General features: G+C 41.5%; 1 protein-coding gene across 4 annotated transcripts in view; it reads left to right on the top strand.

The window, feature by feature from the left end:
* Positions 1-14,336, top strand: part of SLC25A21 (solute carrier family 25 member 21) — a 274,572-nt gene that overhangs the window by 181,712 nt on the left and 78,524 nt on the right. For 3 of the 4 annotated variants that reach the window (XM_083619564.1, XM_083619562.1, XM_083619561.1), the window contains exon 3: positions 5,295-5,378. The exons of the other annotated variant lie outside the window; for it this stretch is intronic. In XM_083619564.1, coding sequence (XP_083475690.1) covers positions 5,295-5,378 — 84 coding nt within the window. The remainder of the gene's footprint in view (positions 1-5,294; positions 5,379-14,336) is intronic. 4 annotated transcript variants of the gene reach the window in all.

Here is a 14,336-nt window from a genome sequence, read left to right as displayed (position 1 = left end):
ATCTCTCCTTCTGCTTCATCTCAGTGTAGACTAAACCTAGTCTACAGCAAGATGAGGTAGGAGAGTCCAGAGGTAGTAGAATATGTTACCACTTCAGATTCAAAAGCCAGGTGTGGACTCATATTTATGAATGCTTCCTCCACTAAAAACCAAAAAACAACAACACTGAAGTATAAAAGAACAGGATATGCTAGAACATAGAGAGTTAGAACTCCTGTGTGGTTTTTTTTGGGGGGGGGGTGGATAGGTGTGGGGGACTCCCTGGTCCTGAATGGGGTAACTGTGCCCCTTAAGGTGTGCGGCCTGGGAGTCATTTTGGACTCACAGCTGTCCATGGAGGTGCAGGTCAGTTCTGTGTCCAGGGCAGCTGTCTACCAGCTCCATCTGGTACGCAGGCTGAGACCCTACCTGCCTGCGGACTGTCTTGCCAGAGTGGTGCATGCTCTAGTTATCTCCCACTTGGGCTACTGCAATGCACTCTACATGGGGCTACCTTTGAAGGTGACCTGGAAACTACAGCTAATCCAGAATGCGGCAGCTAGACTGGTGACTGGGAGCGGCCACCGAGACCATATAACACCGGTCTTGAAAGACCTACACTGGCTCCCAATACGTTTCCGCGCACAATTCAAAGTGTTGGTGCTGACCTTTAAAGCCCTAAACGTCCTTGGCCCTGTTTACCTTAAAAAGCATCCCCACCCCCATCGTTCAGTCTGGACCCTGAATCGGCTCTGAGGGCCTTCTGGCAGTTCCTTCAGGAACCAGGCAGAGGGCCTTCTCTGTAGTGGCACCCACCCTGTGGAACACCCTTCCACCAGATGTCAATTACCTCACTTTTAGAAGACATCTGAAGGCAGCCCTGTATAGGGAAGTTTTTAATGTGTGATGTTTTATCGTGTTTTTAATATTCTGTTGGGAGCTGCCCAAATTGACAGGGTATAAATAATAAATTACTACTACTACTACTACTATAAATGCAAGAAGATTTTAGCAAATGGAAATGTAACAAAATGGTATCTCCCACCTGCAGTGTGAAATCGCAGACTCATAGAGCTGGAAGCAACCATGAGGGTCATCTAATCCTTCATCCTGCAATGCAGGGACCTTTTTGCCCAACATGAGGCCGAACCCCATGACCCTGAGATTAAGAGTCTCATGCTCTATCAACTGAGCTATCCATTTAATTGTTTGTGTGTAGACAAGGCTCCTGAGGGATATTTGAGAGCAACTACAATCCTTTTCAGACATTTGGTTTCCATGGATACTATGTGTGGTGGGATGGCAGCAAGCTCCACTCGTTCTAGGCACATTTATCCAAAAGTCTGTTGAGGCTCCAAAAGCGTGCATGTGTGTAAAGGTAAAGGTAAAGGTAAAGGGACCCTTGACCATTAGATCCAGTTGTGGCCGACTCTGGGGTTGCGGCGCTCATCTCGCTTTATTGGCCGAGGGAGCCGGCGTACAGCTTCCGGGTCATGTGGCCAGCATGACTAAGCCACTTCTGGCAAACCAGAGCAGTGCACGGAAACGCCATTTACCTTCCCGCCGGAGCGGTACCTATTTATCTACTTGCACTTTGATGTGCTTTCGAACTGCTAGGTTGGCAGGAGCAGGGACCGAAGAACGGGCGCTCACCCTGTCGTGGGGATTTGAACTGCTGACCTGAACTGCAAGCCCTAGGCTCTGTGGTTTAAACCACAGCACCATGTGTGTAGGGCCCTTCTATAACATTCAAAAGGACATGTCTGGAGTATTTTTGCTCCATCCTATGTACATAAGATACAAGCTCCATCCTGGCCTATGTGCATTCATTTAAAAATTTGCAGAAGGCCCTCCTTACATGCATGTGGTTTGTCATCTACAGACATTCAAGAAGGCACAGGGCTTGGATTAAAGCTTGTTTTTTTTTTAATAAATATTTATTACAGTTTTCAATTTTATACAAACAAAAAAGAAAAAAAAATATTAAAAACAAATCAATTTCAATACCAATTTTCAATAACATATTTCCTTGACTTCCTCATACCTCCCCTTCTTGTTTTCTAGTTCAAATTGTTTATCCAGCAAATCCTAATCTCTTAACATTCCATTTAACTAACACCTTATTTTCCAATCAACTTCTTAAATTTTGTAACTTAAACAATATTTATACCAATTCTTTTTACCATAACAGCTAGAGACCACATAAATTCAATCCAGCATCTTTCAAAGTTCATTAATTTTGCAATGTTTCTGTAAATAGTCCTTAAATTTCTTCCAATCTTCTTCTGCCGACTCTTCTCCCTGGTCGTGGATTCTGCCAGTCATTTCTGCCAGTCCCATACAGTCAATCAACTTCATCTGCCATTCTTCCAGATTGAATTGGATTAAAGCTTGTTGTGCTCCTAATACTGAACAGTACATGAATACAGTGGTACCTCGGGTTACAGACGCTTCAGGTTACACACGCTTCAGGATACAGACGCTTCAGGTTACAAACTCCGCTAACCCAGAAATAGTATCTCGGGTTAAGAACTTTGCTTCAGGATGAGAACAGAAATCGTGCGGTGGCAACAGCGGGAGGCCCCATTAGCTAAAGTGGTGCTTCAGGTTAAGAACAGTTTCAGGTTAAGAACAGACCTCCGGAACGAATTAAGTACGTAACCAGAGGTACCACTGTACTGAACACCTGTAAATAGTTTGTGTTGACAGCCAGAGTCAACCTCTTTTCACACATCTATGCTGGGCATCTCAACCAAGTTATCTAGATTTCTGCTTTTTTTTGTTCTGCAACTTCTTTTGGATAAATTTTAAAGAATGTTTGCATCACCTGGAAATTTAAGCAGTGAGCTGCTTACCTGCTTTCTTTTATAAGATAATTAAGCTTTCAAAAAAGCTTCATCTATACACGATGCAATGCGCATTCCTTTTAATGACGTAAACTATCATTAAATTGACAAATTAATACATATTTTAATACTACATGGTAGAGATTCCCACCAGGTGCGTTTTTCTGTCACCCAATTTAAAAATGCACCAGTTATTTGGCATTCTGTTATTTATTGAACTTTATCTAATGCCACTGGAAGATGTGAGACTTAACCTTCCCAAGGGCTCTTTGAAAAAAGAAAAGTTATGCACCGGTTCTTACTGGAGTGTAAAGCTGTTGAAGAGTGTTTGCTGCTCTGCCAACTTGGCAACAGTTGTTTTTTGGGCTCATAAAAGAAGTTACCCCAGACAACCATTTCGAATGTGCCAGAACTACTTTTATTGGGACTATAGAAAGGCCCCAACATAAGTGCACTCAAAAGAGGTGTGGACTTCCTTTCATAATTGCCCAATGTATTTTCATTACATCATCAGGAAATTTCTCTCTCGGAGCTTGGAAAATGGTCACATTAAAAAACTACTTTGGAAACAGTAGACACCATCCAGCCCAAATTATGTACCTTTAAGGCCCATTACTTTCAGTAGGGCTCCTGTTCTATACATATTTACCTTGAAGTAAGTCCCATTGAGTTCTGTGGGGCTTTCTTCTGAGTAGACTTGCAGAGGTTTGCACTGCAAATCTCACCTGTTGAAATGTACTGTATGGTACTTTTAATTACCTAATGTTTCCTCATTCGTAGCCATTAATTTTTTCTTTGAAAAAAACTACCTAAGACTAAAGAATAAAACACTATTAAAAATCAGTTTTCATCGCAGATGTTGAGAAAGAGTTCCTTAAAATGTTCCAGTCTTTTGCAAATTCCTTATGGAATTGTTATGTTATCTTCTCACACTCTAGAAGCGTCAAGTAAAATACAGCAGCCCTGCTTGCAGACCTTTCCCTAACACAGAAGAGAACAGGATAGTCTCTGTGTGCAGATTGGTGTGTACTTTAGATTATGCTATGGAGATAAATGTAATCTACACATGGGTAGAAATAATGGAGATCAATGAACCTTAATGTGGTAGAACTGAAAGATAATAGGTTGCTGAAGCAAATCCCATGTTCATCGAGTTGAGTAGCAGCTTAAACTTGGGAAAACTCATCAAGCTGTATATTTCCCGCCTCACGCACTACCAGCAGCTGACAGTTATATGAAGTGAGTACAGTGCTGCCTTCAGCGTAGGACTTGGGGGCAGAAGCCCAGGGCGCCACTCAGCAGAAAGCACAGGAGGGATCCCAAATGCAACAGGGCTGGCTTTCCAAATGTTGAAGGAAGTAAAGTACACATCACCATGGGGTGTGTGGGGGGCCTGTTTCAGTTCAAGGGTCTCATAGAGCAACCTTCTGTGGTCCACATTCCACTGATTAGTGGGGCCAGAGGCAAAATTGGGTAGAGCAAGAAACATAAATTTAACCTTTGTGGAGTAGGCTAATTTCTAAGGTAAAAGGTAAAGGTAAAGGACCCCTGGACGGTTAAGTCCAGTCAAAGCCAGCTATGGGGTTGCTGCGCTCATCTTGCTTCAGGCTGAGGGAGCCAGCGTTTGTCCATAGACAGCTTTCCGGGTCATGTGGCCAGCATGACTAAACCGCTTCTGGTGCAACAGAACACCGTGACGGAAACCAGAGTGCACAGAAACACCGTTTACCTTCCCACCGGAGCGGTACCTATTTATCTACTTGCAGTGGCGTGCTTTCAAACTGCTACGTTGGCAGAAAGTGGGACAGAGCAATGGGAGCTCACCCCGTCGTGTGGATTCGAACCGCCGACCTTCTGATCAGCAAGCCCAAGAGGCTCAATGGTTTAGACCACAGCACCACCCGCTCCCCATAGGCTAATTTCTAAACACACACACACCACTCTCGGTCCTCCATCCAGACAAGTGAGAGGCATTACCAGAGCTGATTAGACTCTCATTAGGGCATTATGCCAAAGGCTTCATGGAAAAGGTGGGTCTTTTAAAGCAATTTGAAGAAAGCGTATAGATGTTCTGTGAGGCATTTTCAAGTGTTATAGGACAGCAAAGAATGAAGAGCAGAATCATCTGAGGGAGCAGAAGACCTTTAGATGAGATTTATCAGTTTATCAATAGATAACACTAGGATTTGTGTTGGATCCAAGACTGGACAGGAAGCCCATGTGGGGATTTAAAGAGGGATATTATGTGATCAGAGTGACAAGAAACATGAATGGTTTCACAGTTCCTCCATTCTGCATAATGGGAATAATGGTTATTTCAGAAAACTCTGCCAGTTTAAAAGCTGGTGTAAATAAAAAATAGTTACACATGAGAATGTTGAAGAAGAGTTTGGGTGGAATCTTTGAAGTCAAATTTGTCTTTTTAAACCCTTCTATTGCTTTTGTCCTATCATGGACTACTTTTTATAGGTTCCAGATTCAAAGAGGAAACACTGATCCAACCAGATACAAGAGCCTGGGAGACAGCTTTAGGACCATATTCCGGACAGAAGGGTAAGGACAAACACAATTGTTTTATTTATGATCTACTTGAAAAAAGTTTTTAAAACAATAACTTACTTTAATATCATTGTTTCGTTTAATGTAATATTTGTAACCTTTGAAAGGAAACTCAGAGTAACGGATAATATCAAAATTATGATCAATATAAACAAAATATACATCTAAACAATAAATAACAAGTTTATGGTGGCATCTGTCCATCTCGCAAGACAATGGAAGAGTACACCTTCGAGGGTAAAGTCAAACCATTGGAGGGTTACAGAGTCAGCTGTGGCTGTAGAGACCAAGAAGGAAGACGAAGATGTCTGGTTTTGCTGCCACATGGTATTTCTTCTTTCCGAGCTTCTTCCAGTAGTCATTCCTCCTCTGATCACTGCTGTGGATATACGACCTGTCTCCAGGCATTGCGGTCGTCTGCAAGGGATTCCCACACAGCGGGGTTAATGTTGCCAGCCTTCATGTCGTGTTTGCAGACATTTTTGTAATGCAAAGTTGGTCTGCCTACAGGCCTAGTGCTCGAAGCAAACTCTCCACTGAGCTTGGGGATCCTGCCATCTTCCATTCAGTGCTGTGACAAACAAACTACAAAATACATAAAACAATATTTTCAGAACATCATCTTCCTTAGAGGCAGCTTTTGGGGGAGGAAGTGGGCTTAAGAGTGTTTGGGGATCTGGGAAGATCAGGTGCCCTGACTTGACCAAGCTGAAGTGTTTTCTGCTAAGGCAAAACCACCAATGGCTAGAACCTCTTGTCAATATTGGGTGATCTGTGAATTTGCAGCATGGTGGAAAAACAATACTAGGCCCTTTTGTGTCAATTAGTGTTTTTCTTCACCAGCTGAGTATGTAACTCCTGGAATGTCAAATTTACCATGTGTCTAAGTTTTTATGTGACTGGGGTTGAAGTGTTTAGAATATTTCCTAAGTAACTACGAAACTGATCTTATTTCATTAACTGTTATTGAATGGCAAGTTTTATGCAGTACAGGTGCATGAGGTAATGCTGACACAATGGGAAAGCTGGTGTATGGTAGGTAGGAAACATAAAAACCTTTTTTTTTTAGTTTTAGTGCAAGAAAGATAATGATAAATTTTGTTTCATTTACTTTACATAGAAGACATGTTTTCCTTAATTCATTTATATTAGGTCTGCTTAAAGATAAACAAATAACCTGTCCCTTTAAAAAATGTTCCCTAACATTTAGACTTAGTTCCGAGCCATTTTCCTTCATGTCCAGGAGCAATAGTGACTGCTTCCAGGCAATTAGCAGCACATCCTTTGGACTATCAAAACATTATTTCCTGAGACTGGAAAAAGCACCATGGTATCATTAGACAAAACCTTTAGCAAGAAGGAGCAGTTTCACAATGGAACCAATGATCTAGGATGATGGTGGACTCTCCTTCACTGTGGGTGTTTAAGTAGCCATTTATTGAGAATACTGTAGCTTACACTTTCACGCATTGCAATTCCCTCTCCTCCCCTTTCATGCCCTCAAGTAAAAGAAGGAAAGCTTCTTCTTTCAATTTTAAATGAGCCATGTGACATCCAACCTCGATGAACAGTGGTTACTTCAAACAGTGGCTTGTGAGAACAACCACAGTTCCCGAGGTTCTGATATGATGGGCAACACTGGTCCATTTAAAGGTGGAAAGCTTTCCATTTCCACCTTGCTTGCATGTAAATGGAAGAGAGTATGGGGTGTGCAGAATTCTGCTTCTTGTTCTGGGTTATTGTACTGAAAAACTAGAGTTTCCTGTTTCATCTGAACCTGCTTGTAGTGTTTATAGGCTTAACAAGAAAGTGTGTGTTTGTGAGGGGTTGGTACTGCAGTTGTCTAACCAGCTCCTAAAGAAATAAGTAGTTTGTCACACTGAGGCCCAATTTATATGGGATATGGACCACAGGAAAAGTACTTACCTGTGTAAATGTTCCATGCATGTCCTGTAACATATGAATGCACTTTCAATTTGTGTTATTTTTACACAAGTAGCATTTGTACATCACTGGCATGCCCACATAGGTCAGTGGCAGAGCAACTGCTTTGCAAACAGAGGATCTCAGGTTCGATCCCCATCGCCTACAAGTAGGGATAGAAGTGTTTCATGTCTGGAACCCTTGAGAGACACTTAGACCTTAGACAATATTGAGCTAGATGGACCAGTGGTGTGACTTGGTATAAGCAAGCTTCATTTGTTTGTTATTGCTGGCATGCTAATGTAATAATAATAATAATAATAATAATAATAATAATAATAATAATACTCTGCCCATCTGACTGGGTTTCCCCAGCCACTCTGGGCAGCTCCCAACAGAATATTAAAAACACGATAGAACATCAAACATTAAAAACTTCTCTAAACAGGGTTGCCTTCAGATGTCTTATAACAATCAGATAGTTGTTTATTTCCTTGACATCTGGTGGGAGGGCGTTCCACAGGGCTGGTGCCACTACTGAGAAGGCCCCCTGCCTGGTTCCCTGTAACCTCAATTCTCGCAGTGACGGAACCACCAGAACGCCCTCAGAGCTGGACCTCAGTGTCCAGGTTGAACAATGGGGATGGAGACACTCCTTCAGGTAGGCCATTTAATGCTTTAAAGGTCAACACCAACACTTTGAATTGTGCTTGGAAACGTATCGGTGGGAGCCAGTGTAGGTCTTTCAGGACCATTGTTATATGGTCTTGGCGGCCACTCCCAGTCATATATAGGTTCATATCGGCATTTGGACATGACATTATTGTGATGAACACTTGCACAGGTACAGTAGGCCACGTCACACATCAATCAGGGCCTGAATGTGCACCACATTGCAACCTTGTTTCAGAGATATTTATAAGATTGTTTCATAACCTCTATCATTTTCAAACATACCTCCAGGGCCTGAAATATTCCTCTTACCACCATGATTTGTTGGCTTGAAAAATGACTTCGGGCAAGCTATTTTTCACATTGGTAATAACAGGCAGTCTCTTAAAACAATATAAAAATAACTTGCTAAATCTTAGTATGGAATAAGAGGACAATAACCTTTTGAAAAGCATCTGCTCCTAGACTTTTCTCTGTCAACACCAAAGATTAGCGAATGTAACACTTACTCTTTTAAGGCAGCAGACATTGGCTTTTTCTGGTGAGCACTTTCTTACTCATTGCAGGCCCTTTGGTGAGCTTAGCCGCTGCCAAACAATAAGTGAAAACTTTTGTACTGGTGTTAGGCTGAGTGAGAGCTGATTAGGAATCTGAGACTCAGCCACAGGCAGGTCGTAGTGTTGACAAGAAGAAAGCATGAAGAATTTTGTTTTCTTTTTCAAATCTTGGTGCTCTCAGTCGAGGGAAAGAGGGCAGCCCTTGTGTGCTTTCTTTCAAATGCTTGCTAAAGAAGGTGACTTTAAGAGACATTGTGAGCTGTAATATAAGCGCTGCTTTTTGAAGAATTCAAGTTAAGGCTACACCTTACTAGTTGCAAGCTGTGTTCTCATCATGAGGCTGTTTATTTTTGTTAATACTGCCACCATAAAATCCAACATGAAATTTGAATTGAGTAGGTTATGAGGCTGTGAGGAGAAGGAAGGCTTCAACATGTGGAATTTATGCTATAGGGAAACCTGTTTGGAAAACTTATTGGGAGCATTTAGGAAATAGGTTTAAACCTTCTTCTTTAGGGAGCTTGTGATGACAATTTAAATAAGCCTCAGATTATTTTATGTTTGGCTGCCATATTTGCTTGTCTTATCTGAATATTTTATAACAGCATTTGCTTTAAACAACTGAGGCACCTGAGAGGATTTTCGTCTCAAAAATCTCACCATAAGCTACAGCAGTCAAAGAGATATAGGACAGTAAAGTTCCACTATGAACCACATTTGGAGGTTCATAGTTAATGGAGTTGGCCACTAGACTCTGTCATAGTCTTTTCTTCTTCCAGAGTTTGGATTATGAAGTTTCTAGGGTAGAATTTGGTTAGGCAAACTCTGAGTTTCCATGGCTTCCTTCTCCCAAGGCTTGAAAACATCACTGGCTTGGTTCCTAGAACTGTTGGTTTGTGTTCAGTGGTACTCTATAATCCCTTGCTTTAATAAATTAAAATAATGTTTTTACTCTCACATCTATTTAGCATAGGTTTTAAAAAGAGGAAATAATTGTGTGGGCTTGCCTTTGACTACGTTAATCAGGTATAAAAATGTTAATAGAGCATCAAGTCTATAGTAGTCAGTGTAAAATCCTGATCTTTGCTTTTTTTCAGTTTCAGTTGCAAAACGTAACATTGGCTCACTTCAAAACAACTTCCTCTTGAAATGTTGACAGTTATTTGAACAATTAGATAAGATAGGCCAAGAAATAAACAGAACACAGATTAGCGGCAGCATCATTCGAAGTACACGGAAGTTTCTTAATCACTGAATGGACAAAGAATAAATTTTATGATACGAAACAAACTTTTATTCTGTGGTTTAGCATTTCCCCCCCTAAAGAAGTCTGTGGCCCTCTAGATGTTGTTTGAATCCAGTTCCCATCAGCCCCAAGTAGTCAGGGATGATGGAAGTTGTAGTCCAACAACACCTGGAGGACCACAGATTTCCCATCCCTGTTCTAAAGACTGTTTCAGCTTCCCAGGAAAAGATTTGGGGCAACATCTTAAGTTACTTTTTCACTAATGTACAAGGAAACATGTATATTTGCAGCAATTGCTTCTTTAACTTCTTTCCTTAATGTTTATTTGTTAATTTATATACTCTGTTGTTCTAAACTGCATGCCACGTAAGAGGGATTGTGTTATTTTTTTAAATTTTAAAATGTAGCCAAAAACCCCCTCGAAAAATAAAGAGTTTGTTTTAAAGTACTTCCAATCCTTTCCCATGTGACCTTTGTGCATGTTTTAAAGGGAGAAAGTAGTCTTTTCTACACAGGTGTGCACTTCAAAACTGACTTATTATGCATATGATATTTTATTTGGCTATATGTGCCCAAGTACAAAATGTAAAGTAAAAGCAACTCTAAGCCAGTTAAGAGAAAGATCAACATTTTTGTTTCTTAGAAAAATGCAATTAGGCCAGGAAACTCTGACCACTACAAAGAACGAGAACTCTCATGACCAGTCTCTACAGGACTTTCCTTCCCCAACCCCACTGGCAGATAGGTTTCCTTTGACATTAGCCCCTTTTAGCCAGACTTTACTGCATGTGGATGCTAATTAACCAGACACTTAAAATGCAAAAACATTACCCAGTTTTTCCAGGTGGCTTGATGGAGGCACAAAAAGGTCATGGATGTAGCGTGCACCAGCTATATTAACCAGGCATGCACCTGCTTTGCAGGAGAAAAGAAAGCGAAGTGAAGCAGCAGATTGTTAAAAATAAAAGCATTTTGGTTGAATAAACATTCACAAGTTGTGTTGAAAAAGCGTAAAAGGAACCATTAAACATAGGGTTTGTCTCTTTGAGAGGTTCCTAATTAATGGGATCATAGAATTGAAAATTACCCAGGAGGGTGCCAGAGCTCAGAGGTCCAGCAGAGAAGGTTCATAGTTGTGCTACCTTCAACCACAGGCAGATCAATTAAATGCCCTCTGTTGGAATATCTGAATTTGCGCTGCTATAGCAAGGTTTAAGGGACGCGGGTGGCGCTGTGGGTTAAACCACAGAGCCCAGGACTTGCTGATCAGAAGGTCGGCGGTTCGAATCCCCGTGACGGGGTGAGCTCCCGTTGCTCGGTCCCAGCTCCTGCCAACCTAGCAGTTTGAAAGCCTGTCAAAGTGCAAGTAGATAAATAGGTACCACTCCAGCAGGAAGGTAAACGGTGTTTCTGTGCGCTGCTCTGGTTTGCCAGAAGCGGCTTAGTCATGCTGGCCACATGACCCGGAAGCTGTACGCCGGCTCCCTTGGCCAATAAAGTGAGATGAGCGCCGCAACCCCAGAGTCAGTCACGACTGGACCTAATGGTCAGGGGTCCCTTTACCCTTTATCTTATAGGAAGGTTTGGATACCCATTCCTTGTGTTCGGATAAGTGGATTTTTGCCCAGCGAGCATTTGTAAAGTAGACCTACAAAGAAAGAAGCTTCCTCAGGGTGCAATTCCTGCTAAGCAACTGGTTCAGAAGGATCATCAGTGCATGCAGGTATGTCGAGATGTGGCCACAGGAAATGATCCCCAATTCCTTGGTCTGGCCATATGAGTAGATAGTGCAGGAATTAATATTCTTGCTTTCCTGGATTTTATATTTGAGGTCTATGATTGCTTTGGAGAAGGAAGCCATCTTAATGGCTCAGAATAACTGATTATGGAGTTAAGCATGAAGATAGCCCTTTCCTGAAGAGAGTGGAAACAACCATTAATCATTTACATATGTTCATTATGCACATTTGTTTTTAAACCACATTGGACAGGAAAGGATTAAAGAAAGACACTAACAACCGCAAGATTGGACTAGAAGTTTGAGTCCCTTTCTATAAAATCAGCCATAAGATTATATGGTCAAGCTCTTCTTGGCAGTACTTAGTTAACAGTTAAAAACCAATATCAGGGGATATGTATAGGATTAGGAAGGCCAGCTGGGGTCCCTATGCTCTGGGCTGATATTATTATTATTATTATTATTATTATTATTATTATTATTATTATTATTTGTAAATAACCATTAAGCCATATGTTATCTTGGCCTGATTTTGTCACCCTGATTTTGTGGCAATTGTAGAAATCGCCAGCTTCAGTAATCAAGCAAACTTAATAGGCTGTGGCTCTGAGCTGCAGGATTTTCTTTTTGTGTAGCAAATGGTCTTTCTGCCATGTTCATAATTGAAAGGTATGTTGAAATATGTGGTCATCAAGCCTTGATCAGATGCCAGGAACATGCAGCTGCAGTTTTTTCTCCTCCTCTAGCTGATAAATACCATGTTGACAGTGCTTCCCATCTGACCTGTCTCATAAAAATGAAGCCGTGTGCATAAATAAAATATAAACTATCATTATTTGCAGTCCTTTGAGATTTCAGAACTCATTTGGCTTTTTTTCTTTCTTTTTGCTTTCATGTTTTTTTTAAAGAAAAAGACCAGATTTATTTTATGCTTTTTTGATTTCCACATCACCCTATTTCAAAGGCTCTAATTCTAGTGAGCCTATGGCATTTTGAAATCATATAATCACAGAATTGTGAAGTTGGAAGGGACCCCGAGGGTCATCTAGTCCAACCCCCATAATGCAGAAATATTTTGCCCAATGTGGGGCTCGAACCTATGACCCTGAGATTAAGAGGCTCGTGCTCTACTGACTGAGCTATATTTTCTAGGACAACACTCCTTGTCTCCTTCCCATCCCATGCTCTCCTCTGCTGTGGCCAAAAATATCATTAGGATATAGCACATCACATTTGGTCAAATGCAGCATGTGTTCCTAGAGCTAACAAAATATAATGGGGGGGGGGGAGTTCTGTGGCATGCGCTTTCTCTCTTGCTCTCTTAATGTTAATCATTTCATTTGCCTAATTTCATTAACTTTTGTTTCCAAAATAATTGTAAATGCTGCCAGATTTTTTAAATTAGCAATCGTTTTCCTTCCTTTAGCCAAGAAACAGCTAAAAACCTATTCGCAGAGTAACTGAAGCCCACAGATCTTTAGAGGAAATATACTATTATTTTCACAATTTCTTTGGAGGGGGGGAGGGAGAACCACCTGTGTCTGTTCAGAAACTGGAGGTTAATAAGCGGGATTAAGAAATTTGGGGGCGCATATCTGACCCATAAGTCATGTTTTACCATGCCAACAGTCTCACGCACAGCTGGACGATTCAAGCAGAGCATACACATGCATGCACACAGAACCTCCCGCAGTAACACCCACCACATTCTTTCCTGGATGAGAAAACACTACAACTTGCGCATTTGGGGATGTATCCTTAAACTTATCTCTGAAGAAAAGGGAACAGCACGTTGCTAAGAAAAATGTAAATTTGAGTGCAGGCACATTCATTTATGCTGACAACATACTGTGTGTGTTTTTTGTCTTTGGTATCTCTGTGCTGGAATCAAAAAGGTATCCTAATCAGCTCTGAGATTGCCATTTTTTCTAGGCATTGTCACTTTTAAAGTTTTCCGAAACAAGGTTACATCTGGCATCAGCATTTTTCTTATAGGAGAGTAAGATTTCACACGGCTGGAAAGAGAGAGAGAAAACACATACTTTCTGATGGTCAGGACAGGGAACCATCCATGAGACTGTCAACACTCTGGAACAGCAATTGTTGCTGGAGCCCAGCTAAGGCTTCTCTCACCTTGCTTCTCCTATGATCTATTCATACAAAAATCCCATTCCTACCTACTGGAAGAAGCAGGACTCTTGTTTTGTTCAGCATCTATGAGAGAGGAGAAGGAGAAGGGGACGAGAGAGTACGAGATGGTTGGACAGTATTCTCGAAGCTACCAGCATGAGTTTGACCAAACTGCGGGAGGCAGTAGAAGACAGGAGTGCCTGGTGTGCTGTGGTCCATGGGGTCACGAAGAGTCGGACGCGCCTAAACGAATAAACAACAACATTGAGAGAGGGGACAAAGGGTTTGGAGGGAAGAGTGGAATGGTAGAAGCAATGGCTACCCCACCTTTCAGTACAGGTTGTATTGATGTGCTACAAGAGTGCTTCTGTTTATTGAGTACTCAACCTGATTTGTTTGCAGGGAGATTAGACAGTTTAATTAGCATTCAATATGGTATGATTGTGAAGAGGTTAGATGGCATCGCATCAAAGCAAGTGCTATCTCACACTTTCCAGTGCATTTTCACAATGCTTGCCATATCACGAAAAGTCCATTTCTGGGGAGGGAAGTGGATTTGTTGTTGAAGACCTCCCAACCAACTATAATAATTGCACAATCTGAGTTGGCAAGTGTGTGATTGAATGCCATCCAAAAATAACCACAGTCTGGAAGCACCTCCGATTGTGGTCTGGCAATCCTATGCA

This window comes from Podarcis filfolensis (genome assembly GCF_964270895.1).
Source record: "Podarcis filfolensis genome assembly, chromosome: 1".
NCBI lineage: Eukaryota > Metazoa > Chordata > Lepidosauria > Squamata > Lacertidae > Podarcis > Podarcis filfolensis.
This window is presented reverse-complemented; position numbering and strand designations above follow the sequence as displayed.